The 27,331-nt window shown below is 56.8% G+C and overlaps 1 protein-coding gene across 2 annotated transcripts in view; it reads right to left on the reverse strand.

Annotated features, from left to right (window-relative positions):
- The window catches only part of LOC144734916 (urokinase-type plasminogen activator-like), a 37,554-nt gene that overhangs the window by 5,406 nt on the left and 4,817 nt on the right, over positions 1–27,331 (reverse strand). Inside the window, exons 2-11 of one of the 2 annotated variants that reach the window (XM_078617366.1) lie at positions 17,661–17,694; positions 17,069–17,174; positions 12,090–12,166; positions 11,107–11,199; positions 5,210–5,347; positions 3,894–4,250; positions 3,331–3,502; positions 2,470–2,564; positions 1,218–1,446; positions 304–440 (exon numbers count right to left, since the gene is read on the reverse strand). In XM_078617366.1, the coding sequence (XP_078473492.1) occupies positions 304–440; positions 1,218–1,446; positions 2,470–2,564; positions 3,331–3,502; positions 3,894–4,250; positions 5,210–5,347; positions 11,107–11,199; positions 12,090–12,166; positions 17,069–17,174; positions 17,661–17,694 (1,438 nt within the window). Of the gene's footprint in view, positions 1–303; positions 441–1,217; positions 1,447–2,469; positions 2,565–3,330; positions 4,251–5,209; positions 5,348–11,106; positions 11,200–12,089; positions 12,167–17,068; positions 17,175–17,660; positions 17,695–27,331 lie in introns of both variants that reach the window. The other variant, XM_078617365.1, reaches the window with a different exon arrangement.

Genomic DNA, 27,331 nt, shown 5'->3' on the forward strand with positions numbered 1-27,331 from the left:
AGCGCAGAATTGCGCAGCGCAGAAGCGCGCAGCGCAGAAGTGCGCAGCGCAGAAGCGCGCAGCGCAGCAGCGCAGAAGGGTTGCGCAGCGCAGAAGCGCGCAGCGCAGAAGTGCGCAGCGCAGCTGCGCAGAAGCGTGCAGCGCAGCAGCGCAGAAGAGCGCAGCGCAGAAGCACGCAGCGCAGAAGAGCGCAGCGCAGAAGCGCGCACGCAAACAGACAGCCGTGCGGACCGTGCCAGCGTCGTCCCTGTACCAGCATCTTTGCCGTGCCAGCGTCGTCCCCGTGCCAAGCACAGCACCTACCTATGTCGGCGTCGTGAGTCCCCTCAGAGTAGTTGGGATGCACGATGACCTTGGAGACGTTGAAGTCCTGCTCGCCGCTCTCGTGAGTGTGGAGCTTCCTCTTGCCCAGACGAACCAAGTAGCTGCCCGCAGGCTTCCTGCACACGGCACAGCGCCAGGTAGGTCCAGTGCTGGTGACGAAGTGATGGTCATTTCTCTATGCAGTCCATTATCACCAGTCAGTCAGTCAGCCAGTCAGTCAATAAAAGCCGTTACTTATCAGAAGAACAATGAATCAGAAGGCTTTCCCCCCTTCATCCATTCTTTTCAGGTCACGGAAGGGGCGATGCCATCAGGCAACCGTGTCATGACCCTCTGCCTCCGACCGAATTGGAAGCTTTAACGAGATGTTTACAATGGGAAATGCCGCCCTGGCAACCATTACCGGTGACGGTTACCGATGGTGATTCCCCTGAAGTTGCCCGAGTGGATCGTGGCCTTCAGAATTATCTGAGCAACGCTGTTGGTGATTTCGCTCGAGTTTGGGGAGGGCTTCGACAGCGGAGGGGCGCTGCAATTGCTAGGAGATGTTAACTACCTCGCCTGGTATGCAGGAGGTCTTTGGTTCGATCCCGACCCTCATGCTTACTGCATATCTGCAGTTTGCGTGTCTCTCTTTCTCCCCGTGGTCGTGTGGATTTTTCTCCGGGTCCTCCGGTTTTCCCCTCCACATTTAGAATCAACGTTACACGTTCAGGGTATTTGGCTGCTGCTATAAATTTCCTCTTGATGATGAAGCAACTTCGTTGTCCTATCACTCGCTTCTGAAAAAGAGCTAAAAACAGCTCATTGGGCCTTACCTGGTAAAAATAAAAATAAAAAGTTTAGTTATTTTAGATCAGGTGCTGGCCGCTCTGCCGAGGCGCAGCGTGCACCTGGGAGAGAAGCAGTGGGCGGCGGTGAGCACCCAGCAGGGGTGCACCAGCGCCCCGCCGCACCGGTGCACCGGCACCCCCTCGCCACGCAGCTGCACCGAGGCCTGCCAGGGCCGGGTGCCCAGGCCGGCGTCACGGCCCTTCACCACGCGCACGTGCAGCGTCCCCAGCCACGTGCGCCCGCACGTGGCGGCCGCGCCGTCGCCAAAAGACCCCTGCTGCTTCTGCCCTTCACGAAGACAAAAAGGCAAAGATCCCCCGTGTAGCCTTAACAGACTGTTTGGGGGCAAGTGCTGTTAGCGAGCACCTATTAAGGCCGGCACGGCGCACGAGGGGGTGAGTGGCCAGCACCACGCCCAGCCGCCTTTGTCTTCCCCAGTTGCGATGTTTACACACCGCACCAGCTACCCGTTTGCGGCTGAGTTCGACCTAGTGGAGGCCCAGGATCGGTTCTAATTATTGTCACTGAGCGGGAATCGAACCCAGGTCGCCGGGTTCATCGGCAGCGCGCTGGCCCTGCTACACTACCACCAACAACAGCCGTTCGCCACTATGCGGCGGTGACCACAGCGCTAAGTGCACTTTGAGGCTATCACGGTAAAGTGTCGAAGGCTCGTGATGCTGGCAGGAGGTCACGGGACAGACCCAGCAGGTGCCACGGGCTGACTAATTGAGATAACCGGCAGATGCACCACCTGTGCCCCCTACTGTGCCAACTTGCTGCATTTTAGCCGTTCGGCGCTCCGCTCGTTGTTGTGAGCGTCACTCCTCCGCCCTCCGCTATCGCTGGAGGACGACTGCCTTCAACTGCCCAGTAGCAGCGTCCTTCACGAGCCTCCTCAATACATGGAGGTCGAACTTGACACTGCTGGTACCTGTCACCGGCAAGTCCGCTCAGCTCCACATCCTCTCCAATCAGCAAATGCACGCACAGCACACGTCATAGCCTGCACAACAAACAGTCTTCGGTTCTTCTGGTTCCAAACCAGGTAAAGAACCGACGAGACAAAGATACTCGTATAGCCTTAACCAGGTTGTTGGGGCAAGTGCTCTTAGCGAGTAGCAGCTATCATGAAGGCCAGCACGGCACACGAGGGGATGATGCAGCCACTACCACGCCCGGCCGCCTTTGCCTCCCCAGTGCTCATTTGAGGCCGAGAAACGACGAACCTGCGGTGACGTCATCACAGCCCTCGTACCAGGCTAGGTGCACATATCGCGAGAACGGGCGACGCGATGCTGCGTGTGAGACCTTGGCACTGCTGCAGCTTGCAGTGAGCCCAGTCGACCTTGCGGCTGTCCCTGTTTATAAAGTAGCACCAGGGCCTGGTGTTGCCATCGGGGTTCCTGCACCGAGACACGGGGGGGGGGGGGGGGGCTCGAGGGAGCCCACGGGAAGGAAGTTTAACAACAACATCCATGTGCGATCCACCAACCCTCGCTGCTGCCTCCGTAGCACCGGGTTATAGGCAGCCACGTTGCAGCGTGGCCACCGCCAATCGCAGCCATCCATATCCTGCACCCGGGCCCAAGGAACCTTCCAGACGGGCAGTCCTCCCTCCTATGGCTGCCCGTCGAGTGTTCCATCGCCACAGAATCTACACTGATCCCGGAAGAATCCGATGAGCCATGAAGCTATTTTCATGAATGTGAAAACAAAATTATTGCGTGCGGCGCCGTCCGGCCGTGGTACACGGTGCTCCGGTCCCCGTGGGAACGACCGCGGCGAGCGGCGGCGCGGGGAACGAGCGCGGAACGGCGAGCCGCTCCGATGTGCGGCCGCCGCGTCGGCCCCCGCCGATCCATACGCGGCCGCATCGTGCGCACGCGCGTGTGTGACGCTCTGCCCATTGTGGTGTGCAAAGTGACGTTGGCTGTACGGTGTGGCCAGGGCTGTGCGGGGTGGCCGACGTTGTGCGGTGTGGCCGAGACTATATGGTGTGGCCGTTCTACGCGGTGTGATCCCGTTGTGTGGTGCGGCAAAACTCTGCAGTATGACCGGCTGTGTGGCGTGGCCAAGCTGTGTGGTGTGTCCGGTGTGTCCGGTGTGGCCAGGATTGTGCGTTGTGGCCGACCCTGTGCGGTGTGGCGTGGCTGTGTGGCGTGATTGCACCGGCAGTAGTTGTGGTCTCCGATCCCAGAGTCCCGTGCCTGGGCGCTGAACGCGCTGTGTTGCTGCCGTAGAACCAGCGGGGAGTTCCAGTGAAGGCACCGCCTCCTGCCCTCCGTGACGCTCATGGTGCCACGATAGTTGGAGCCCTTCCCTTGGTAACAGTCGCCCTTCACTGTGGATCAAAGACAAAGATCCCACGTGTAGCCTTAACAGACTGTTGGGGGCAAGTGCTGTTAGCGACCACCTATGAAGGCCGACATGGCACACGAGGGGGTGGGTGGTCAGCACCACGCCCGGTCGCCTTTGTCTCCCCAGCGGTGATGTTTGCACACCGCACCAGGTGCTAATTTGAGGCTGAGTCGACCTAATGGAAGACCAGGATCTGTTCAGATAATCGCCACTGATGTTGGTCGTGAGCGGGAATCGATACACTACCACTCCCCACTCACGTACTGTCCTACACGCACACACACGCTCACACACGCGCTCACACGTGCGCACACACACGCACGTGCACACACGCACGTGCACACACACACACGTGCGTGCGCGGCGTGGCTCACGTAAGTTGCAGTGGAAGCCGTGGAACTTGCTAGGGCAGGTGCACGTGACGGCACTGCGTTGCCACTTGTCCCGCACCACGAAGCAGGCGCCGCCGTTGAGGCAAGGGTTGGGCTGCACGCACGGGTTTCTCTGGACTGCGGAGCCAGGGAAGGGATCGCTCACGTTGGCGACCCACGCGGGCGACCCAAGTGGGGGGACGGTGGAGGTGGAGTTGGAGGGGGTGACGGACTCGCTCTTCCCGCAGTACGAGCCCCAGAAACCCAGCTGGCACCGGCACTTGGGCCGTGCCGGGTCGTCCAAGCGGAACAGGCAGGCCCCTCTGAAGTGGCACGTCCCTCGCCGGCACGGGTTCCTCACTGCAAGGCAAGCGGAGGAGGGGGCTCGCCGGCTCACGCCACGGGCACAACGTCCGGCCGGACGGGTGCCGAAGAGAGCGAGCGGCGCCCCCCCCCACCCCAGTGTGTTCAGGGAATGGCTCCCAAAGATGACGTTCATGCAACTACGTGCGCGGCGTGTTGTTACTATTTTTTATTTAGATTTTAGAAATGTATTAGTGAGCGCCACGGTGGTCAGATGTTAACTACCTCGCCTGGTGCACAGGAGGTCGTGGGTTTGATCCCGACCCTGACGCCTGCTGCTGTATATTTGGAGTTTGCGTGTCTCTCCCCGTGGTCGCGTGGATTTTTTCTCCGGTCTCTCCGGTTTTTCTCTCCACATTTAGAATCAACGTCACGCGTTTACAGAGTATTTGGCTGCTATTAATTTCCATATGATAAGCCACTTCGTTGAGCTGTCACTAATGATAGCAAGGCCGCTTCTGAAAAAGAGCTAATATAGCAGCTCAGCTGGTCTTAGGTGGTAAAATAAAAAAAAATTTAGTTAAAAAATATATATGTAAACACAGTCGCTGAACACGGACCAAAGGGCCACAACATCGAGGGGACAGCAACAAACAGCACCGGTATCACAGCTGCCAGCTGTGATGGACGAGAGAGGGGGTTTGTGTTGTCGTTGAAGGCCACGCAGCATTGTGGACAGATTTGGTGGTGTTGGAAGTGGTGATGGTGGTTGAGGTGGGAGTGGTTGCAGTGGAGGTGACGGTTGTGGAGGTGGTGCTGGTTGTGGAGGTGCTGCTGGTTGTGGAGGTGGTGGTGGTAGTAGTGGAGGTGGTGGTTGTGGAAGTGTGCAGATGGTTGTTGTGGAGGTGATGGTAGAGGTGGTGGAGGTGGTGATTGTGGAGGTGGTGATTGTGGAGGTTGTGGGAGAGGTGGTGGTGGACGTATGGACGTAGTGGAGGTGGTTGTGATCGGCTCACCCATGTGGCAGTTTTTCCCATGGAAGGGTGGGCGGCACGTGCAGACCGGTTCCGCGCCCGTTCCGTTCCGCCCAGGGCGCCCCACTTCCACTTTGCAGACCCCTCCAAACAGACACGTCATCCCCTTGCAGGGGCGGTCTACGTTAACACGCACACACACACGCACACACACAGATACACCCTCTTCAACAAAGACTGTGTTGAACTCATCTGCTCTGGTGCACGATGGTGGCAGCAGCAACAGCGCTGTGGTCCAGGATCTCGATGCCAATGTCGAGGTCAGATGCTGCTGCTCGTCACGATGAGAGAGAGGCAGAGAGAGACAGAGAGAGAGACAGAGAGAGTTTCAGCAGAGAGAAAGAGTTCGTGTCATGTCGCTCTTCTTCCTCCATTGAAGGGGCGCAGACCACAGCCGGTTGACTACACGGTCCACAGTGCGAGTTGCATGGCCACAATTGCACCATTGTGGCCTGGCTTTAACGTATCTCTATGTGTCTCTGAGTCTCTATGTATCTCTACGTGTCTCTGAGTCTCTATGTATATCTATATGTCTCTGTATCTCTATGGGTCTCTGTATAACTCTACGTGTATCTATCAATCGATGTGGGTTTACTCTTTGGGTTGCATGGCCACAATCACACTACTATGATTTGTGTCTTTACATTATTATAACATTTCCATTCATGAAAGCGATGCGCACACGATATCGTACATCACGTGCAGATACTTGAGGAGAGTCGCACCTCACTCATCAGGGAGACATTCAAAGTGCACCCCCAGTGGCAGCTGTCTCCATGCGCCACACGGTGTCTCGGCGCCTGACCTGCGAGTGGCGGTGATTGCTGCTGTGTGGTCTCGCCGAGGGCACCCCCAGGGGCAGATGGCCCAGTGCAGCACGAGGTGACTCAGCACCTGGTGACTGTAATGCGACCCCTGGTGAGTGTAACGGCTGTGACACACACCCTGACACACACCCTGCCGTGACCCACACCCTGACACACACCCTGCCGTGACCCTGACCCTGACACACATCCTGCCGTGACCCACACCCTGCCGTGACCCACACCCTGCCGTGACCCACACCCTGACACACACCATGACACACACCCTGCCGTGACCCACACCCTGACACACACCCTGCCACACACCCTGCCGTGACCCACACCCTGACACACACCCTGCCGTGACCCTCACCCTGACACACATCCTGCCGTGACCCACACCCTGACACATCGCCCTGCCGTGACCCACACCCTGACACATCGCCCTGCCGTGACCCACACCCTGACACACACCCTGCCGTGACCCACACCCTGACACACACCCTGCCGTGACCCACACCCTGACACACACCCTGACACACACCCCGCCGTCACCTGCACCCTGACCTACACCCTCCCGCTGCTCGCCCTCCGCTTGTCTGCACGCGATCACAAACCACAGGGACGGCTGGGATGCTCCATTACAAATAAAGACAAAGAGGAGGAGGCGGGGGTCTGCCCAGAGGAGCCCCCGATCCCCGGGGCGCCGCGGTGGCGAGGAGATGTTTACCACCTCGCCTTGTGTACAGGAGGTCGTGGGTTCGACCCCGACCCTGACAACTGCTGAATATTTATTTGCATGTTTCTCCCCGTGGATGCGTGGATTTTTCTCGTGGTCCTCAAATTTAGAATCAACATGTGTTTAGAGCATTTGGCTGCTATAACATTGCCACATTATAAGCCATTTCCTTGAGCTATCATTTGTGCCCAGGTCGCTTCTGAAAAAAAGAGCTACACAGCTCAGTGGGCCTTACTTGGTAAAAAATGAAAAGATTAACTCCACAAATTAGGGGATGATTTGTTGTGATCCTCCTCCGAGGTCACCACCTGAACTCAAGAGTTGTGTGTCTGTGTGTATGTGTGTGTGTGTCTGTGTGTCTGTGTGTATGTGTATGTATCCGTGTGTATGTGTCTGTATGTGTCTGTGTGTATGTGTCTGTGTGTATGCTCTATGTGTCTGTGTGTATGTGTGTATGTGTCTGTGTATGTCCGGCAAAACAACCCCCTACCTCCTCGCGGTGCCGGACGTGGACAGTGCTGTGGGGGGAGGGCCAATGCCCATTGGCCTCTCCCTTCATGGCGTCTGTGACCACCACAGTGGCTAATCGGGGGCTCTGGACAGGTGTGAGTGGCTGGTAACCCCTCCACCTTCAATTCATTACCACGAAACCACGACTTAAACATAAATATGGAACTAATTCGCTTGTGCCGGAGGCCCCGGAGGGACAGGCGTCTATGGCGTCTCCTGGCCAAACCCCAATTGGCAGAGCCAGGAAATTGAATCATCATCCTCGGGGCTCCTCCAGAAACAACGAAAAGCCACTTTGTGTGGTCACGTGGAATGTTCGAACGCTTACTGCGGAGGAGAGGCTGTCACTCCTCTGTTGGGAGCTGGACCAGTACCGCCTGGATCTCTGTGGCATTCAGGAGGTCCGGTGGACTGGTTCTGGCTCCTGCCACCATGAGGGGTGGACAGTCCTCTACTCGGGGCAAGAGACTGCCAAACAACAGGGTGTGGCTCTTCTGAACAAAAGAATGAAGGGGGCGTGGGAGCGTGGCGGTGAGGTGTGGGAAGCTGTAAGCCCCAGGCTACTAGGCTCCCCTTCCCATCAACCGGAGGCGAGGAGTGGTGGTCGAGGTTACTTATGCTCCCAGCGAAGACGAACATGGAAGGATGCAGACAAAGCCGATGAGTCAGATGCCTTCTATGACCTCCTGTCACAGGTGCTGGCTAAAGTGGCCACTCAGGACAGAGTCATCTTGTTCGGTGACTTCAATGCCCGAGTTGGTCATGATGCTGGCACCTGGTCTGGAGTGATTGGAAGGCATGGGCCAGATCAGCTCCATAACAACGGTAGGAGGCTGCTAGATTTTTGTGCAGCCCATGGGCTTGTAATTACCAACACGCTCTTCCGGCATCGGCGCATCCACACAACATCATGGATGCATGCCGGGTCCAAGCAAGAACATCTGCTGGACTACATAATGACGGACCAGCCGATGCGAGCCCATGTCCTTGACACCAGGACCTACCGTGGAGCTGATCTGCCCTCTGACCATCGACTAGTCATCTGTAAGATGCGCCTGCCATTCTTACACTCCGGTGGTGGGTGTACACCCAGGACCCCATTCAAACCTAAAGTGGCCTGGTCTCAGTTGGCTGATGAAAGTTGCAAGCGAGAATTTCATCATCGCTTGCAGCTGGGGTTGGCATCGTCCCCCACTCCTCCTAATGACGAGGATAAATGGGCGAGGTTTAGGACTGTTACTCATGCAGCTGCAATAGCTGCTTTAGGTACACGGTCCAGACCTCCCCAGCGACCCTGGCTGACAGAGGAGGTGTTCAGGATAGTTGAGAAAAAGCGACAGGCCCACTCTCATCGGCTACAGCATCCCACGTCAGAGAATAAGGAGGCTTACCGCAGCCTTCGCTCGGAAGTTCGGAGAGCGTTAGGCGCTGCAAGGATGGGTGGTGGTCGCGGGTTGCTGAGGAGATGGAGTCTGCCTCAGTGGCCCACGATCACAAATTACTATTTAACGCCATCAAAAAAGTAACCTGCAGTGCCACACCTATTACCATCATTAGGGGAAAAAACGGTGATCCAATCTCCGACCCCCAGGAACAGGTTTGCAGATTTGCTGAGCATTTCTGTGAGGTCCTAGGGGAGGGGAAATCCCTCAGCCAGGAAAACATCATGGCACAAAGTGGGGATAACCCTGCTGAGGCTTTGGTGCCTCAAATATTGGAAGAAGTCACCCCTTGTGAGTGGCTGGCTGAGGTGCCATCTGTTGAGGAAGTACTGAAGGCGATCCGGAGTCTGAGACCAGGAAAGGCACCGGGCAGAGATGATCTCCCAAGCGAAATGCTGAGGGAGGGTGGCGTTTGTGCACAGACTGCCCTATATGACATCATAACAACAGTCTGGACCGCTGGACGGGTACCGCAGGATTGGAAGGATGCCCTGGTGGTCCCCCTCTTTAAGAAGGGGGACCGCACAGACTGTAACAACTACAGGGGCGTCTCACTCCTCAGTGTGCCGGGAAAGGTCCTGGCAAGGATTATTCAACATCGCCTTGCTAGGCACGCTGAGGAGAGGCTTGCAGAGCCCCAATGCGGTTTCAGGAAAGGGCGGTCCTGCACAGATGCCATATTTTCTGTCCGTCTGCTACAGCAGAGGTGTAGGGAATTCCAACAAGACTTACATATCTGCTTTATTGACCTGGTCAAGGCCTATGATACCATCAGTAGGTCTGGGCTCTGGGTTGTTCTTCATGCTTTCGAAGTCCCTGACCCTCTGCTCACGATCATTAAGGACCTTCATGATGGTGAGCGGGCCCGGGTAAAACTACGTGGCCGGGAGTCAGAGCCTTTCCCTCTACACCTTGGGGTGCGACATGGATGTCCTCTGGCTCCCACATTATTTAACATCTATTTTGACCACATAGTTCGTGAAGCCTTCAATAGCTGTACCGGGGGAATTTCCATTTGGTACAGATATAATGGGAGGCTGATCGATGCCCGGGTGCGATCAAGGGGTGGCTCCCTATTGGTCAACCACGTTATGTATGCCGATGATTTGGTAATAGCTGCTCATTCAGAGGAGGAGTTGGAGACGCTGCTGCTAAGACTGGAGCGTGCCACTAAAACTAAGCATCTGCCTGGGTATTTTGTACCACCGGACACTCCACCCCCACAACTCCCAATCGGTGATGGGGCAGTTGTGGAGAGAGTGGAGAGTTTCCCATACCTGGGTAGTGTGCTTATGACCGGCTCCGGTTTAACAGCAGATGTCTCACTCCGAATCAGTCGAGCGGCAATATATTTTCATTGGTTGCGTAACGCTGTGTGGAAGCTACCTGGTCTGTCACTCCGCACAAAGCTTCAGGTCTTCTCGGCCACGGTCATTCCCTCCCTTCTCTACGCTTGCGAAACGTGGACCCCCCTAATGGAACATCTTCGCCGGTTAGAAACATTTATGCTGGCCTGCCTACGATCCATCCTGGGTTTAACCAGGCTGGATCGTGTGAGGAGCTCACAAATCCTTGAAAGATCTGGACAAAGTCCCATCGGTGAGCTCCTCCGGTACAGGAGGAAGTGGAGCTGAGTGGACTTGCCGATGACTGGTACCAGCGGTGTCAAGATCGGCATCTGTGGAGGAGGCTCGTGAAGGACGCTACTGGGCAGTTGGAGGCAGTCGCCCTCCAACAACAACGGAGGGCGGAGGTGCGACGCTCACAACAACGAGCGGAGCACCGGGTGGCTAAAGCACAGCAAGTTGGTACAGTAGGGGGCACAGGTGGTGCATCAGCCAGTCATCTCAGTCAGTCGACCCGTGGCACCTGGGTCTGCCCCGCGACCTCCTGCCAGTGGGCATCCCACACTTCACGTGGTCTCAAGGTGCACATGACCTGGCACAAGCGTCGTGGTGACGTCACCGCCACTTAGTGGTGAATGGCGGTTGTTGTTGTGTGTATGTGTCTGCGTGTATGTGTCTGTGTGTATGTGTCTGTGTGTATGTGTCTGTGAGTATACTCCGTGTGTATGTGTCTGTGTGTCTGTGTGTGTGTGCCTGCTATGATATGGGGAGTGGTTAGAACTTGCGCTACGAACCCTGTAACCCGGATTCGATTCCCGCTCACGACCAACACCAGTGACGATTATCTGAACCTGTCCTCGGCCTCCCCTAGGTCGACTCAGACTCAAATCAGTACCTGGTGAGGTGTGTAGTAAACATCGCCACTGGGGAGACAAAGGCGACCGGGCGTGGTTGTTGGCCACCCACCCTCTCGTGTGCCGTGCCGGCCTTCAAGCTATACGGGGGATCTTTGTCTTTGCCTGCTATGATGGGCCATTACCTTTACTGGAGTGATCCAACACATTCAGCACGTTCGAATCGTCCTCTTCATCATCGTCGTAGTCGTCATTGTTGCCTTGATAATTGTAATCATCTTAACGAGAGGATACAATCACGGTTAGAAATCAGAGGCACGTGACAGTTGGGAGAGAGTATCTTTGTGTTTTGATTGATTGATTGTAATTGTTGACGTGCATAAGCAACGTTCAGCCTTAAGCCGCTTTACAAGAATGACCGGTGGATGTAGGAGCCGTGCTGAACGAACGGAACATCGCAGACACTCGAGTCGGCAGACTCACGCAGCCAACCCCACAACACAGGCAGCATGCGGCACGCCGCCGCCCACTCGGCATCCCCGGCGTGTGGGGCGCGCTCGTCGCTGGCGGGAAGCTGTGGCCGGGAACTCCGGTGAAGGTGGGGGGACGCGAAGGTGGTGGTGGGCGAAGGTGGTGGTGGGCGGAGGTGGTGGTGGGCGAAGGTGGTGGTGGGCGAAGGTGGTGGTGGTGGTGGTGGGCGAAGGTGGTGGTGGGCGAAGGTGGTGGGCGGAGGTGGTGGTGGGCGAAGGTGGTGGTGGTGGGCGGAGGTGGTGGTGGGCGGAGGTGGTGGTGGGCGAAGGTGGTGTTGGGCGACGGTGGTGGTGGTGGGCGGTGGTGGTGGGCGAAGGTGGTGGTGGGCGAAGGTGGTGGTGGTGGGCGAAGGTGGTGGTGGTGGGCGAAGGTGGTGGTGGTGGGCGAAGGTGGTGGTGGGCGGAGGTGGTGGTGGGCGGAGGTGGTGATGGGCGAAGGTGGTGATGGGCGAAGGTGGTGGTGGGCGAAGGTGGTGGTGGTCGAAGGTGGTGGTGGGCGAAGGTGGTGGTGGTGGGCGGAGGTGGTGGTGGGCGAAGGTGGTGGTGGGCGAAGGTGGCGCTCAAATGTCAGCCGGGGAACGAGACGACCCCGGCGCCCCTCGAGCGGGTCCCCCCCTCCCCGCCCGTCTCTCTCTCACCTCCAGCCAAGGCGATCGGCGCCCGCGCGCAGTACCGCCACCTCCTGTCAGAGTCCAGGTCGGCGGTGATGCCGCACCTGGGGGGCTCATGGGGGTGGGGGGTGTGGAGGGCATGGGGGGAGGGCATGGGGGGGGCACGGGGGGGGATGGAGTCGCGCGTGATCATCGGGGGTGATCGTCTCGCTGCGCCCACGGAGTCTTTCAGTGTCCCCGTCTCAGCGACGAGATTCGCAAGGCTCCGCTCCCCTCCCTCGGGCTTGTCCCACTCTGTCGCCAGTCCAACGGCGATCTGTTGCCGCTCTGAACCGCATCATCGTCATTGTGACTCCTTGGTTCTCTCGTGGTGTTGTTATCGCTCTCATTCACGACTGAGAGTCACTCCGCTGGGCAGCGCGCACACCCCAGCGGCGACACGGCCTCCACGCTGCTGTGGAACTCGCGCAGGCCAAAGTGAATGGTTGTAAATGAGATGTTTAACGCGAGTCTCTTCTAACACTACAACAGACTGCCATGTTGTTGATTCGCTACGACAAAACAACATTAGGCCATTAAAAATATGTTTCTTTCCATGTCCGATCTCGCGGCGCCGTGGGGAAGATTGTAATGAATAATCTTGTAATTAATAATCTTCAGATCAATTCCGCGGGCTAAGTCATTGAGCGAATTTACTAACAACGCGCTATCAGTGGCGACACTTCATTGGTGTCCGCTTCTATTTCAGTCGCCTTCTGTCGCATCACAGCGCTGCCCCGCGCTATCGGAGGCCTCTCTCACTGAGCCCCGGGATGGGGTTTTGACTTCTGCTTCGTCCAGGATTCTGCTGTGAGAAGGGATTGTTTGACCAAATGTGAGCTCCCTCGCACGTGCGAGAGGAGAGAGAGGGAGGAGACCATCATAGTCCGAGGGGGGGGGATATTGACCAGAGAGAACGCGCCGCGTGTTGAGACATCTCGACCCCCCCCCCACCCTGGGAAGTCACTCGATCCACTTGTGAGAGTTCCACCAATCTCTGCGTGATCCACCAACCCTCGCCTGAATCACACAGCAGCCGCCACCACAACCACAGCCACCACCACAGCCACCACCACAGCCACCACCACAGCCACCACAACCACACAGCAGCAGCCACCACAACCACAGCCACCACAACCACCACAAACACAGCCAATACCACAGCCACAACCACCACCACCACCACAGCCACCACCACAACCACAGCCACCACCACAGCCACCACCACCACAGCAGCAGCCACCACCACAACCACCACCACAACCACTACAACCAAAGTCACCACAGCCACCACCACAACCACCACCACAACCACACAGCGGCCACCACAGCCACCACCACAACCACACAGCAGCCACCACCACTCTGGGCTGGTGGTCGGTGCTGCACCACCACCACCACGATGCAGCCTCCCATCGGGGAATCCGTGTGGACGAGCTCCCCGACAACAAGAGAGCAAAGAGTCGATGTGAGACGTAAGAGCAAGAGTCAATGTGGTGATGAAATAGAGTCGCGTCCACTTGTAGCGCGGCGCCGCCCAGCAGTGTCCGCTCCTCGCTCTCGTAGAGAGAGGGGGACCACAGAAGAGGAGCGGGCAGGCAGCAGAGGCCAACCCCACAAACTATCGACGATTCTCATTTCACCGTAGCCGGCTAAGGGCCACTGAGCCGTGGAGCTCTTCTCGAGGAGCGATGTGGCCGCAGACGACAGCTCAATGAAGTGGCTCGTCACGTGGAGATGTCCAGGCAGCCACAAGCAGGCGGGCGGGGAGACGCGAAGCCGCACTTGTGTGGGGTGCTGTGTGCTGTGCTGTGTGCTGTGCTGCGTGGGGTGCTGTGTGCTGTGCTGCGTGGGGTGCTGTGTGCTGTGCTGCGTGGGGTGCTGTGTGCTGTGCTGCGTGGGGTGCTGTGTGCTGTGCTGCGTGGGGTGCTGTGTGCTGTGCTGCGTGGGGTGCTGTGTGCTGCGTGGGGTGCTGCGTGGGGTGCTGTGTGCTGTGCTGCGTGGGGTGCTGTGTGCTGTGCTGCGTGGGGTGCTGTGTGTTGTACTGCGTGGTGTGCTGCGTGGGGTGCTGTGTGCTGTGCTGCGTGGGGTGCTGTGCTGCGTGGGGTGCTGTGTGCTGTGCTGTGTGCTGCGTGGGGTGCTGTGTGCTGTGTGCTGCGTGGGGTGCTGTGTGCTGTGCTGCGTGGGGTGCTGTGTGCTGTGCTGCGTGGGGTGCTGTGCTGCGTGGGGTGCTGTGTGCTGTGCTGCGTGGGGTGCTGTGTGCTGTGCTGCGTGGGGTGCTGTGTGCTGTGCTGCGTGGGGTGCTGTGTGCTGTGCTGCGTGGGGTGCTGTGTGCTGTGCTGCGTGGGGTGCTGTGTGCTGTGCTGCGTGGGGTGCTGTGTGCTGTGCTGCGTGGGGTGCTGTGTGCTGCGTGGGGTGCTGCGTGGGGTGCTGTGTGCTGTGCTGCGTGGGGTGCTGTGTGCTGTGCTGCGTGGGGTGCTGTGTGTTGTACTGCGTGGTGTGCTGCGTGGGGTGCTGTGTGCTGTGCTGCGTGGGGTGCTGTGCTGCGTGGGGTGCTGTGTGCTGTGCTGTGTGCTGCGTGGGGTGCTGTGTGCTGTGCTGTGTGCTGCGTGGGGTGCTGTGTGCTGTGCTGCGTGGGGTGCTGTGTGCTGTGCTGCGTGGGGTGCTGTGTGCTGTGCTGCGTGGGGTGCTGTGTGCTGTGCTGCGTGGGGTGCTGTGTGCTGTGCTGCGTGGGGTGCTGTGTGCTGCGTGGGGTGCTGCGTGGGGTGCTGTGTACTGTGCTGCGTGGGGTGCTGTGTGCTGTGCTGCGTGGGGTGCTGTGTGTTGTACTGCGTGGTGTGCTGCGTGGGGTGCTGTGTGCTGTGCTGCGTGGGGTGCTGTGCTGCGTCGGGTGCTGTGTGCTGTGCTGTGTGCTGCGTGGGGTGCTGTGTGCTGTGCTGTGTGCTGCGTGGGGTGCTGTGTGCTGTGCTGCGTGGGGTGCTGTGTGCTGCGTGGGGTGCTGTGTGTTGTACTGCGTGGTGTGCTGCGTGCTGTGCTGCGTGGGGTGCTGCGTGGGGTGCTGCGTGCGGTGCTGTGTGCTGTGTTGCGTGGGGTGCTGTGTGCTGTGCTGCGTGGGGTGCTGTGTGCTGTGCTGCGTGGGGTGCTGTGTGCTGTGCTGCGTGGGGTGCTGTGTGTTGTACTGCGTGGTGTGCTGCGTGCTGTGCTGCGTGGGGTGCTGTGTGCTGTGCTGCGTGGGGTGCTGTGTGCTGTGCTGCGTGGTGTGCTGCGTGCTGTGCTGCGTGGTGTGCTGCGTGCTGTGCTGCGTGGTGTGCTGCGTGCTGTGCTGCGTGGGGTGCTGCGTGTTGTGCTGCGTGGTGTGCTGTGTGCTGTGCTGCGTGGGGTGCTGCGTGGGGTGCTGCGTGCTGTGCTGCGTGGGGTGCTGTGTGCTGTGCTGCGTGGGGTGCTGCGTGGGGTGCTGTGTACTGTGCTGCGTGGTGTGCTGCGTGGTGTGCTGCGCGGGGTGCTGCGTGGGGTGCTGTGTGCTGTGCTGCGTGGTGTGCTGCGTGGTGTGCTGCGTGGGGTGCTGTGTGCTGTGCTGCGTGGTGTGCTGCGTGGGGTGCTGCGTGCTGTGCTGCGTGGTGTGCTGCGTGGTGTGCTGCGTGGGGTGCTGCGTGGGGTGCTGTGTGCTGTGCTGCGTGGTGTGCTGCGTGGGGTGCTGCGTGGTGTGCTGCGTGGGGTGCTGCGTGGGGTGCTGCGTGGTGTGCTGCGTGCTGTGCTGCGTGGTGTGCTGCGTGGGGTGCTGCGTGGGATGCTGTGTGCTGTGCTGTGTGTTGTACTGTGCTGCGTGGTGTGCTGCGTGCTGTGCTGCGTGGGGTGCTGCGTGTTGTGCTGCGTGGTGTGCTGTGTGCTGTGCTGCGTGGGGTGCTGCGTGGGGTGCTGCGTGCTGTGCTGCGTGGGGTGCTGTGTGCTGTGCTGCGTGGGGTGCTGCGTGGGGTGCCGTGTACTGTGCTGCGTGGTATGCTGCGTGGTGTGCTGCGTGGGGTGCTGCGTGGGGTGCTGTGTGCTGTGCTGCGTGGTGTGCTGCGTGGTGTGCTGCGTGGGGTGCTGCGTGGGGTGCTGTGTGCTGTGCTGCGTGGTGTGCTGCATGGGGTGCTGCGAGCTGTGCTGCGTGGTGTGCTGCGTGGTGTGCTGCGTGGGGTGCTGCGTGGGGTGCTGTGTGCTGCGTGGTGTGCTGCGTGGTGTGCTGCGTGGGGTGCTGCGTGGGGTGCTGTGTGCTGTGCTGCGTGGTGTGCTGCGTGGGGTGCTGCGTGGTGTGCTGCGTGGGGTGCTGCGTGGGGTGCTGCGTGGTGTGCTGCGTGTTGTGCTGCGTGGTGTGCTGCGTGGGGTGCTGCGTGGGATGCTGTGTGCTGTGCTGTGTGTTGTACTGTGCTGCGTGGTGTGCTGCGTGGTGTGCTGTGTGTTGTACTGTACTGCGTGGTGTGTTGTACTGCGTGGTGTGCTGCGTGCTGTGCTGCGTGGGGTGCTGTGTGTTATACTGCGTGCTGTGCTGCGTGCTGTGCTGCGTGGGGTGCTGTGTGCTGTGCTGCGTGGTGTGCTGTGTGGTGTGCTGTGTGGTGTGTTGTACTGCGTGGGGTGCTGCGTGGTGTGCTGTGTGTTGTACTGCGTGGTGTGCTGTGTGCTGTGCTGTGTGGTGTGTGTTGTACTGCGTGATGTGTTGTACTCCGTGGTGTGCTGTGTGTTGTACTGTGTGCTGTACTGCGTGGTGTGCTGTGGTGTGTTGTACTGCGTGGTGTGCTGTGTGTTGTACTGCGTGGTGTGCTGTGTGGTGTACTGCGTGGTGTGCTGTGTGGTGTGCTGTGTCGTGTGCTGTGTGGTGTGCTGTACTGCGTGCTGTGTGGTGTGATGTACTGCGTGGTGTGCTGCGTGGTGTGTTGTGTGTTGTACTGCGTGGTATGTGGGTGCTGTGTGCTGTGTGTTGTGCTGCCCACCACTGGAGGCCCAGCGTGTCCTGCAGACACTCGAGGTGCGACTCGTTCCGGTAGACGAACGGGAAGTGGCACACGGCCGTGCCATCCGTCGACTGCTTCACGCCGGCTTCACACACACGTGCAGGCAAATACAAAGGTCCCCCGGTGTAGCCAACACAAGGCTGTTGGGGCAAGTGCTGTGAGCGAGTAGCGACTATGAAGGCCGGCCGTGGGTGGCCAGCAACTAGCCCGGCCGCCTTTGTCTTCCAACTCCTGGTATTTTACACACACCGCACCAGGTACTCATTTGAGGCTGAATCAACCTAGAGGAGGCCCAGGACCAGTTCAGATAAATCGTCACAGGTGATGGCCGTGAGCGAGAATAGAACTCGGATCCACCACCGGTTTCGTCGAGGCAGCGCGCGAACCGCTACGCTCGACCGCTCCGCACGCTCGCGCACGCGTGCAGTGGTAGCCAATCGCAGGCAAGCAGCTCGTGCGTTCATCGTGCGGCTTGCGTCGTGGCTACGGCCGCTGCTGGCCGCGAGCACCCCACCGCAATGCGGAGCGTGACTCTCACGGCATGCAGTTGGCAGTGAGGGCGCTAACTCACCGGGAGGAGGTGCCACCAGCACCGACCGCTGGACCTGCAAGGCACGGACAGATGGGCAACATGTGGTAACTCGACATGCAGCAGCCAATGTGACCATGATTCAGAGTTGATGTTTGGGTTACCTGGCCGTGTCACTAAGACCCTCCAGCACCCGATACAGCCAAACTAATGATCAAACTAATGATAGTCACGCGGTTTACAAGCGTTTAACGACGCACCCGATTATAATTATCATTGTTTCAGCTCACACGCACTCGCACAAAACAAAGACAAAGATTCCCCGTGTAGCCTTAACATACTGTAGGGGCAAGTGCTGTTAGCGAGCACCTATGAAGGCCGGCACGGCACACGAGGGGGTGGGTGGCCAACACCACGCCCGGCCGCCTTTGTCTCCCTAGTGACGATGTTTACACATCGCACCAGGTACTCATTTGAGGCTGAGTCGACCGGTTCAGATAATCGTCACTGGTGTTGGCCGTGAGTGGGAATCGAACCCGAGTCGCCAGGTTCATAGCGCGGCGCTAACCGCACTCGCACACACACTCACACACACTCACTGACCCATTCACTCACACACACCCAATCACTGACCCACTCACTCACACACCCAATCACTGACCCACACACTCACACACCCACTCACTGTCCCACACACTCACCCACACATACACTGTGTAGCAGACGGTGTGCCACCCTGCCTGCGTGTGGTATGCTGTGTGGCATGCTGCCTGCGTATGGGCACGCTGTGCCACACCGATGGGACATTCAATATTTACTCAAGATTGGGGGACAATGTCGCAATCCCTGCGGAAGATCCACATTATAAACGTGCGCTGAATCGAGTCCAAAATCAACAGGCACCCCAAAGCAGTGGCGCCCCCCAATCATCATCATCATCAATCACCCGACTGAAGGCGATGGCCGCGATGCGAGCGTGCAGGCGGTGCAACTGCGCCAGGGGGCTCCACGCAATCCCAGCTCCAACATCGAGAGAGACATTAAGCCCGAAATAACAATGGTGAACTCGTAACGCGCGCAGAGTTCGCTCTTTGCTCTCCGAAAGAGGGGGGGGGGGGGCGACTCCTCGGGGACGCGTGGAACAGCAACCACGGACGAGGAGCAGGAAGGCAGGAGCAGCAGAAGCCACAATGTGGAGAGGAGCCGGCGCTACCAACAACTGTCCAAGCTCTGTGGTCCTCTTATATAGGAAGATGTTATCGACCAATTAATGAAAGTTTATGTGTGTGGAGGGGGGGGGAACCCGAAGCGTATCGAGGGGGAAACACTGTTGACTACACAATCCGCAAAGCCATCATCCCAACCGTGAGGAAGGAGCCATCTGAAGATCCAATTAAAACCATTACCTTACCTTACATAGCAGGGATAACCAAAAATATTTCCAAAATCTTGAACAAACACAAGATCCAGGTCCGATTGAACACACTGCATAAAATTCGTGACCTGATCCCATCTGTGAAGGACAAGATTCCTGACATGCAATATCCCAGCGTCTACAAACTAAGCTGTATCTGCGGCAGCAGTTACATTGGGGAAACTAAACGACATGTCTTGGACCGTGTTCGTGAACATATGGCAGATCTGAAACATGGTAGGACCAATACTTCTGCCGTGGCTGATCATTGTTTTAATGTGGCTGGCTCACACGAAATTTATTTATCTAAGACAATGGTACTTTGCAAGCCGACTGGCTATCAACAAAGATTCGTTCACGAAGCCATCCATATGTAATAAAAGACTTCGTCACACACTGCTGGTCTGCGTTGCTCTTTTATTTAGCTTCTTGCTCGCACCCCGCTGGTCTGACAGCGGACCAGCGTCTCCTCACGCGCGTCCCACATGCGTTTCCTCATCAGTCCTTCCGCTCCCCCACTCTGCACACCGCTGGCCGACGGTGTGCCGAAGCTCCTCCAGCCACGTGGCTGATGGCGCGGATCCCCTCCGGCCACCCAACGTGGTTCAGCTTCTTTACTCCAACAACTGACCCGGAGCCCTTCCAGGCTCCCACCTATATTCCCTTTACCACGTGATCCTGTCTCCTTCCCTTCCAGACCGTCAAATCCGGCCTTCCCATAGCGCCCTGCTGGCTCCACCCCCATTCACCTCGCTTCCAATTGGACCCGAGGTGAACGGCGGGCCCTCCCATATGCCCCCATACTGGGCTCCGCCCCCCAATACCCCGGGCCGTATGATTAGGCCAGAGCCCAGCAGCGAACCCCGTTTACGCTCGCATTACACATATATAGACACAATTTCAACCGAGACGATGGTTTTAAACTCAGCAAACTCAGAAAGATGTCATCAACCACTTTGGGTCATGCCTTGATTTGTGTTTTCTTGTCAACCTCTACCATCAGCAGTGTGGATGTGTGTAGCGAGGTGCAATGCCCCCCCCCATCTCTACCCCCCCTCTCCCCCCCTATCTCTACTCCCCTTCTCTCTCCCCCTGTCTCTGCCCCCTCCCCCCATTGTCTGCTCCTACATTAGCGCTGGCTGACTGGTTGCCCCGCCCATGCGGTTTGTGCTGCACAAGCTCTCCTCCTCCTCCCGACTCCCCCATTGTTTTGCTCCTGCATTAGCGTGTTGCTTGCTGCGCAGCTCTTTCCACCGCCCACTCACTTTGGAACCCTTATAAGCAGTTGCATTTGGGGGCTTGTCCCCTCTTGTGTTGCGACCGAAACGTCGTGGATTTTTTTGCTTTTATTATTTTCAATTTATTTTTAAGTAAAAAAAAATATTTTTATTGTGGGTTTTTTTGCATTTATTATTTTCAATTTCTTATTTTATTATTTAAATTTTGTATTGGAAATTTTGTTTTGTTTTCTATCTACGTGACTACCGAAAGAACCAAGAATCAGGGAAACTGTGTCCCACACAGATGCAGCAGATGAAGATTAGTCCACACTTTTTTCTGTACCGCCGCCTTGTGGCAAGCCAGGGTACGGCTCCTCCCCAATGCCCACGGCTAGAAAGGGAGTTTCACAACATCTGCACGTGATCCGCCAACCCTCGCTGCTGCCTCCACGGCGCTGGGTCAAAGGTCACGTGCAGCGTAGGCATCACCACCAACACCCTGGCTGCCCGTTGCTGTCACACGAATCTCTCCCCCACTCATCCACCGTGGCGCTGCAACCCTACTGGAAGTCTCGCGAATCGAGGAGAACGGTCGCCTCCTCGTTTGCCAGGACCTCAGGAACATCCCTCGTCATCACTTGAAGTCACAGAAGCCAGCACATCCAGCACATCCAGCGCATCACATCCAACACAGTACATCCAGTACAGTACATCCAGTACAGTAAATCCAGTACAGTACATCCAGTACAGTAAATCCAGTACAGTACATCCAGTACAGTACATCGAGTACAGTACATCCAGCGCATCATCCAGCACATCCAGCACATCCAGCACATCCACCACATCCAGCACATCCAGTACAGTACATCCAGTACAGTACATCCAGCACATCACATCCAGCACATCACATCCAGCACATCACATCCAGCACATCACATCCAGCACAGTACATCCAGTACAGTACATCCAGCACAGTACATCCAGTACAGTACATCCAGTACAGTACATCCAGCGCATCATCCAGCACATCCAGCACATCCAGTACAACCAGCACATCCAGTACATCCACCACATCCAGCACATCCAGTACATCCAGCACATCCAGTACATCCAGCACATCCAGTACATCCAGTACAGGCTAACACATCCAGTACATCCAGTACATCCAGCACATCCAGTACATCCAGCACATCCAGTACATCCACCACATCCACCACATCCAGTACATCCACCACATCCAGTACATCCAGTACATCCAGTACATCCAGCACATCCAGTACATCCAGTACATCCAGCACATCCAGTACATCCAGTACAGGCACCACATCCACCACATCCACCACATCCAGTACATCCAGTACATCCAGCACATCCAGTACATCCAGTACATCCACCACATCCACCACAACCAGTACATCCAGTACATCCAGCACATCCAGTACATCCAGTACATCCAGTATATCCAGCACATCCAGTACATCCACCACATCCACCACATCCAGTACATCCACCACATCCAGTACATCCAGTACATCCAGTACATCCAGCACAGTACATCCAGTACAGTACATCCAGTACAGTACATCCAGCGCATCATCCAGCACATCCAGCACATCCAGTACAACCAGCACATCCAGTACATCCACCACATCCAGCACATCCAGTACATCCAGCACATCCAGTACATCCAGTACAGGCTAACACATCCAGTACATCCAGTACATCCAGCACATCCAGTACATCCAGCACATCCAGTACATCCACCACATCCAGTACATCCACCACATCCAGTACATCCAGTACATCCAGTACATCCAGCACATCCAGTACATCCAGTACATCCAGCACATCCAGTACATCCAGTACAGGCACCACATCCACCACATCCACCACATCCAGTACATCCAGTACATCCAGTACATCCAGCACATCCAGTACATCCAGTACATCCACCACATCCACCACAACCAGTACATCCAGTACATCCAGCACATCCAGTACATCCAGTACATCCAGTATATCCAGCACATCCAGTACATCCACCACATCCACCACATCCAGTACATCCACCACATCCAGTACATCCAGTACATCCAGTACATCCAGTACATCCAGCACATCCAGTACATCCAGTACATCCAGCACATCCAGTACATCCAGTACAGGCACCACATCCACCACATCCAGTACATCCAGTACATCCAGTACATCCACCACATCCAGTACATCCAGTACATCCAGCACATCCAGTACATCCAGTACATCCAGTATATCCAGCACATCCAGTACATCCAGTACATCCAGCACATCCAGCACATCCAGTACATCCAGTACATCCAGGACATCCAGCACATCCAGCACATCCAGTCCAGCCAGCACCGCACATCCAGCACATCCAGTACATCCAGTACATCCAGTACATCCAGCACATCCAGTACATCCAGCACATCCAGTACATCCAGTACAGGCTAACACATCCAGTACATCCAGTACATCCAGCACATCCAGTACATCCAGCACATCCAGTACATCCACCACATCCACCACATCCAGTACATCCACCACATCCAGTACATCCAGTACATCCAGTACATCCAGCACATCCAGTACATCCAGCACATCCAGTACATCCAGTACAGGCACCACATCCACCACATCCAGTACATCCAGTACATCCAGTACATCCAGCACATCCAGTACATCCAGTACATCCACCACATCCACCACATCCAGTACATCCAGTACATCCAGCACATCCAGTACATCCAGTACATCCAGTATATCCAGCACATCCAGTACATCCACCACATCCAGTACATCCACCACATCCAGTACATCCAGTACATCCAGTACATCCAGCACATCCAGTACATCCAGTACATCCAGCACATCCAGTACATCCACCACATCCAGTACATCCAGTACATCCAGCACATCCACCACATCCAGTACATCCACCACATCCAGCACATCCAGTACATCCACCACATCCAGCACATCCACCACATCCAGCACATCCAGTACATCCACCACATCCAGTACATCCACCACATCCAGTACATCCAGTACATCCACCACATCCAGTACATCCAGTACATCCAGCACATCCAGTACATCCACCACATCCAGTACATCCAGTACATCCAGCACATCCACCACATCCAGCACATCCACCACATCCAGCACATCCAGTACATCCACCACATCCAGTACATCCACCACATCCAGCACATCCAGTACATCCACCACATCCAGTACATCAAGTACATCCAGCACATCCAGTACATCCAGCACATCCAGTACATCCAGTACATCCAGTACAGGCAACACATCCAGTACATCCAGTACAGGTGAAGTACCGTTGATGACTCTTGGACACCGTTGGTGAGGCACACGTATTTAATCCGTACAAGTAGTCACAACTGTGGACATACAATACTAGAGGGGGTATCGGCCCCCTCACCCAGCTAGCTGGAAATACACTGCTAGCTATCTCTGACCTACCTCCTAGTCCTCCACTAACGGGCTAGGGGAGGCTGTCTGGCCCGACACTGGTAAGTCGGGCTACGGTACCCAGAGCCCCAGAGCACTAGCTCTGGTTCTCGGGGCCACGCCGCGAATAAATACGAATTCCGTAAAAGCAACGTATATACAAATCGCAAGGAACCCCCAACACACACACAACACAACACAATGTGCCAGGAGCACACCACCGACGCAGCGCACAGTAACCATACACGTGAAAATAAAAAATAAAAATAAATTCTTCTTTTTGTGCATCACAAGAGTCTGCGCATTCTTGCGCGCGTCCTTGCCGCAGGCCCGTCACACGGGGCAACCCCGGATGGCGGACCATCCGGTGGCAGCTGTCCATTTCGAAGTGAGTCTGCGCTTGATGTCGCGAGACCCTCGGCATCCCCCGTAGGGGTTGTTGGGCGGGAGCTCGTCATTCCTGGTGCACCTGGGGGCGGGACAGCCGGCAACACGTCAGGCGAGAGTAGCAGAGACGGACCCTTTGAGTCGGCCGACCCCCCACATGTTTGGCCACGCGTGTGTGGAGTGGGGCATCGCAACGCAACGAAGGGTTTCAGCCTAGAGGGGTGCACAAACCACCGGCGCTTCCCCCATTTGATGCGAACGCACTGAGGCCGCAAAACCTCGACCACCTCAACGGGGCCCCGCCACGGCCGCACCAGTTTTGAGGAGGTCGCGAGTGGTACCTGGGGACAGTGCAGCCATGCCCTGTCCCCCGGCTTCCACTGTAGCACGTGCGCGCGACCCAGTCTGAGGCGCTCATTCGCTTTCTGACGCCTGTCGGAATTTAGCATGGCAGCATCCCGTGCCTCAGTCAATTTCGCAAGGTTAAATTTAACATGGTCGGCCAATTTAGTTTTTCCCAGCGGCGCGGGGATCTGCAGCTGTGCCCGAACAGGTGGGTCAGGTTCGCGGCCATACATGAGGAAGAAGGGTGAAAATCCCGTCGCAGCATGGGGGGCCAATCTGTATGCTGCCAGGACCCCTTGAATTTGCAAGTCCCAATCGGTCTGTGAGTCCGAAACCTGCTGCGACAACATAGACGTGATGGTTCGATGCAGACGCTCGACCATCCCGTCAGTTTGCGGGTGATAGGGAGAGGTACGAATTTTTTTCGTTCCCAGGAGCTCACAGACCTGTTGGAGGAGTTTGCTGGAAAAAAATTTTCCCTGGTCGGTCAGCAGCCGCTCCGGAGCACCTTTGTCCATGACGTAACCTTGGACAAAGGCCTCCACGATGGCTGCTGCCGGCTGGTTGGCCAGGGGCCAGGCCATAGGCCAGCGCGTAAAGTATTCCACCCCGGTCAACAAATATCTTTTGCCCCTAGGGGTGGCGGGAAATGGCCCCAGAATATCCAGCGTGACAAGTTCGTTCACTCTGGAGACTCTGATAGACTGCAAAGGCGGGTTTGACTCCCGTGCTGGTGGTTTTCGCTGCGCACACCGAGGGCATGATGCCAACAGATCTGCGACATCCCTCGTCATGCCTGGCCAAAAAAAATCAAGCTGGAGCAAGGCGAGGGTCTTTTGGGTACCCAGGTGGAGGAGGCGCTCATGAGCAGCCCACACCACCCTACCCCGTAACCCAGAAGGGACCACCAGCCGGTGTCGATGGGATTTCCCGTCCCAATGCATCAGCAACCCCGCGTGCATTTCCCATGCGTCGGCATCATCCGTCCCCCGCCCCGCCTCCCCGGCGCGACGACGCGACGCGAGGAGGGAGGTATCCTCCATCTGGAGGCGCCCCCATTCATTAACAGGCAAACCCAGCAGGGAATCTTTTCCCTGTTGTGCGATAGAATTTGGAAGCAATATTTCGTCGTCGGCGGCGGCCGCCAGGACCGGAACCGGCATGTCCCCTGCTGGCTTGCAACGTCCCGACCCCAGGAGGCATGCACATTCGGAGGTGGTTGGCATGCGCGACAGAGCGTCCGCGTTGGTGTGGCGAACGCCCTTACGGTAGGTGGTTTCGAAATCAAAATCCTGGAGGATCTCCAACCATCGGGACAATTGTCCCGATGGCTGTTGAACTCGCAGGGCGTACTGCAGTGCCGCATGATCTGTGCGGACGGTGAAATGCCGACCGTACAGATATGGGCGATACTGTTGGATGAAATAGACAATTGCCAACAGTTCCCTACGGGTGACACAATATCTTTGCTCCGCTGGAGACAACACCCGACTGCCATACGCAACCACCCATTCCACGCCGTCAACCACCTGGGAAAGCACGCCCCCAATACCCGTGTTGCTCGCATCGGTGTCGAGCAAAAATGGTTCCGAAAAATCGGGGTAAATCAAGGGAGGAGCTTTTACCAGGGCGTCCCGAAGGGAGCAGAAAACAGCCTCCTCCTCCTGACCCCAGTGGAACCGAACCCCTTTTGATGTTAAAGCGTGTAGGGGTTTGGCAATCCTCGCAAAATCAACGACGAACCGTCGGTAATACGATGCGAAGCCAATGAAACTCCTGACCTCTCCCACCGAAGTGGGAGTCGGCCAGGAGCTGACACACTGCGTTTTGGCGGAATCGGTAGCAATACCTGAGCGCCCCACGATGTGCCCCAAATAACGCACCGAATCGCGTAACAAATGACATTTTTGGGGTTTGAATTTCAAATTAGCAGCCCGCATCTTTAGGAAAACCGCCCGCAACCTCTGGAGATGTTCGTCAAAAGTTTTACTAAAGACGATAACGTCATCCAAATAAATCAGGCACGACTCCCATTGCAATCCAGCCAAAACCAATTCCATCAAACGCTGGAAAGTTGCTGGCGCTGAGTGTAAGCCCATCGGCAACCGGTTGAATTGGAACAGGCCGTGCGGTGTACGGAAAGCAGTTTTAGGCTTTGAATCATCGTCCAGAGGAAGCTGCCAGAATCCCGAAAGTAAATCCAGTGTGGAGAAGAATCGCGCTCCCGCCAAGGCGTCCAGCGATTCGTCCATCCGTGGGAGCGGGTATGCGTCGGCAACCGAAATTTTGTTAAGGCGCCGAAAATCAAAGCAAAAACCGCAACGAGCCGTCCTGCTTTTTAACCAGGACGATCGGCGCTCCCCAAGGGCTGGTGGAAGGAGAAATGATGTCGGCGGCTAACATGTCATCAATAGCCGATTTGACATGGTCCTTTTCGGCGGGACTTAACCGAAACGGATTCTGGCGTATTGGCGCGCTGTCACCCGTGTCAATATGGTGACGCAGCAGATGAGTGCAACCCAAATCGTATTTGTCCCGACTGAAAACGTCGGAAAATTCCCGCAGTAGCGTTCTAAGCTGTTGGCGTTCTGAATTTGACAGGTCCGTCGATCCCGCACAAAGCGCATCGAGCCACCCTCCATCGCTGTCCGAATGTGGGTGCGGCCGGGGAGCAGTGCCGACGTGATTCGCAACAGGTTCCTCGCAGGGCACCGGCGTCGCGTGAGCAAGCACCGTCCCTTGAGGAACTACCACTGTCTGCGACCCCACATTGAGGACCGCGATGAAAGGTTCCCCGTCCCCTCTTACGACGGTCTGGGCCGGAATCAAATGAGGTCCACTAACCCCGGCCCTAG

This window comes from Lampetra planeri, chromosome 53, assembly GCF_965212315.1.
Source record: "Lampetra planeri chromosome 53, kcLamPlan1.2.h2, whole genome shotgun sequence".
NCBI lineage: Eukaryota > Metazoa > Chordata > Hyperoartia > Petromyzontiformes > Petromyzontidae > Lampetra > Lampetra planeri.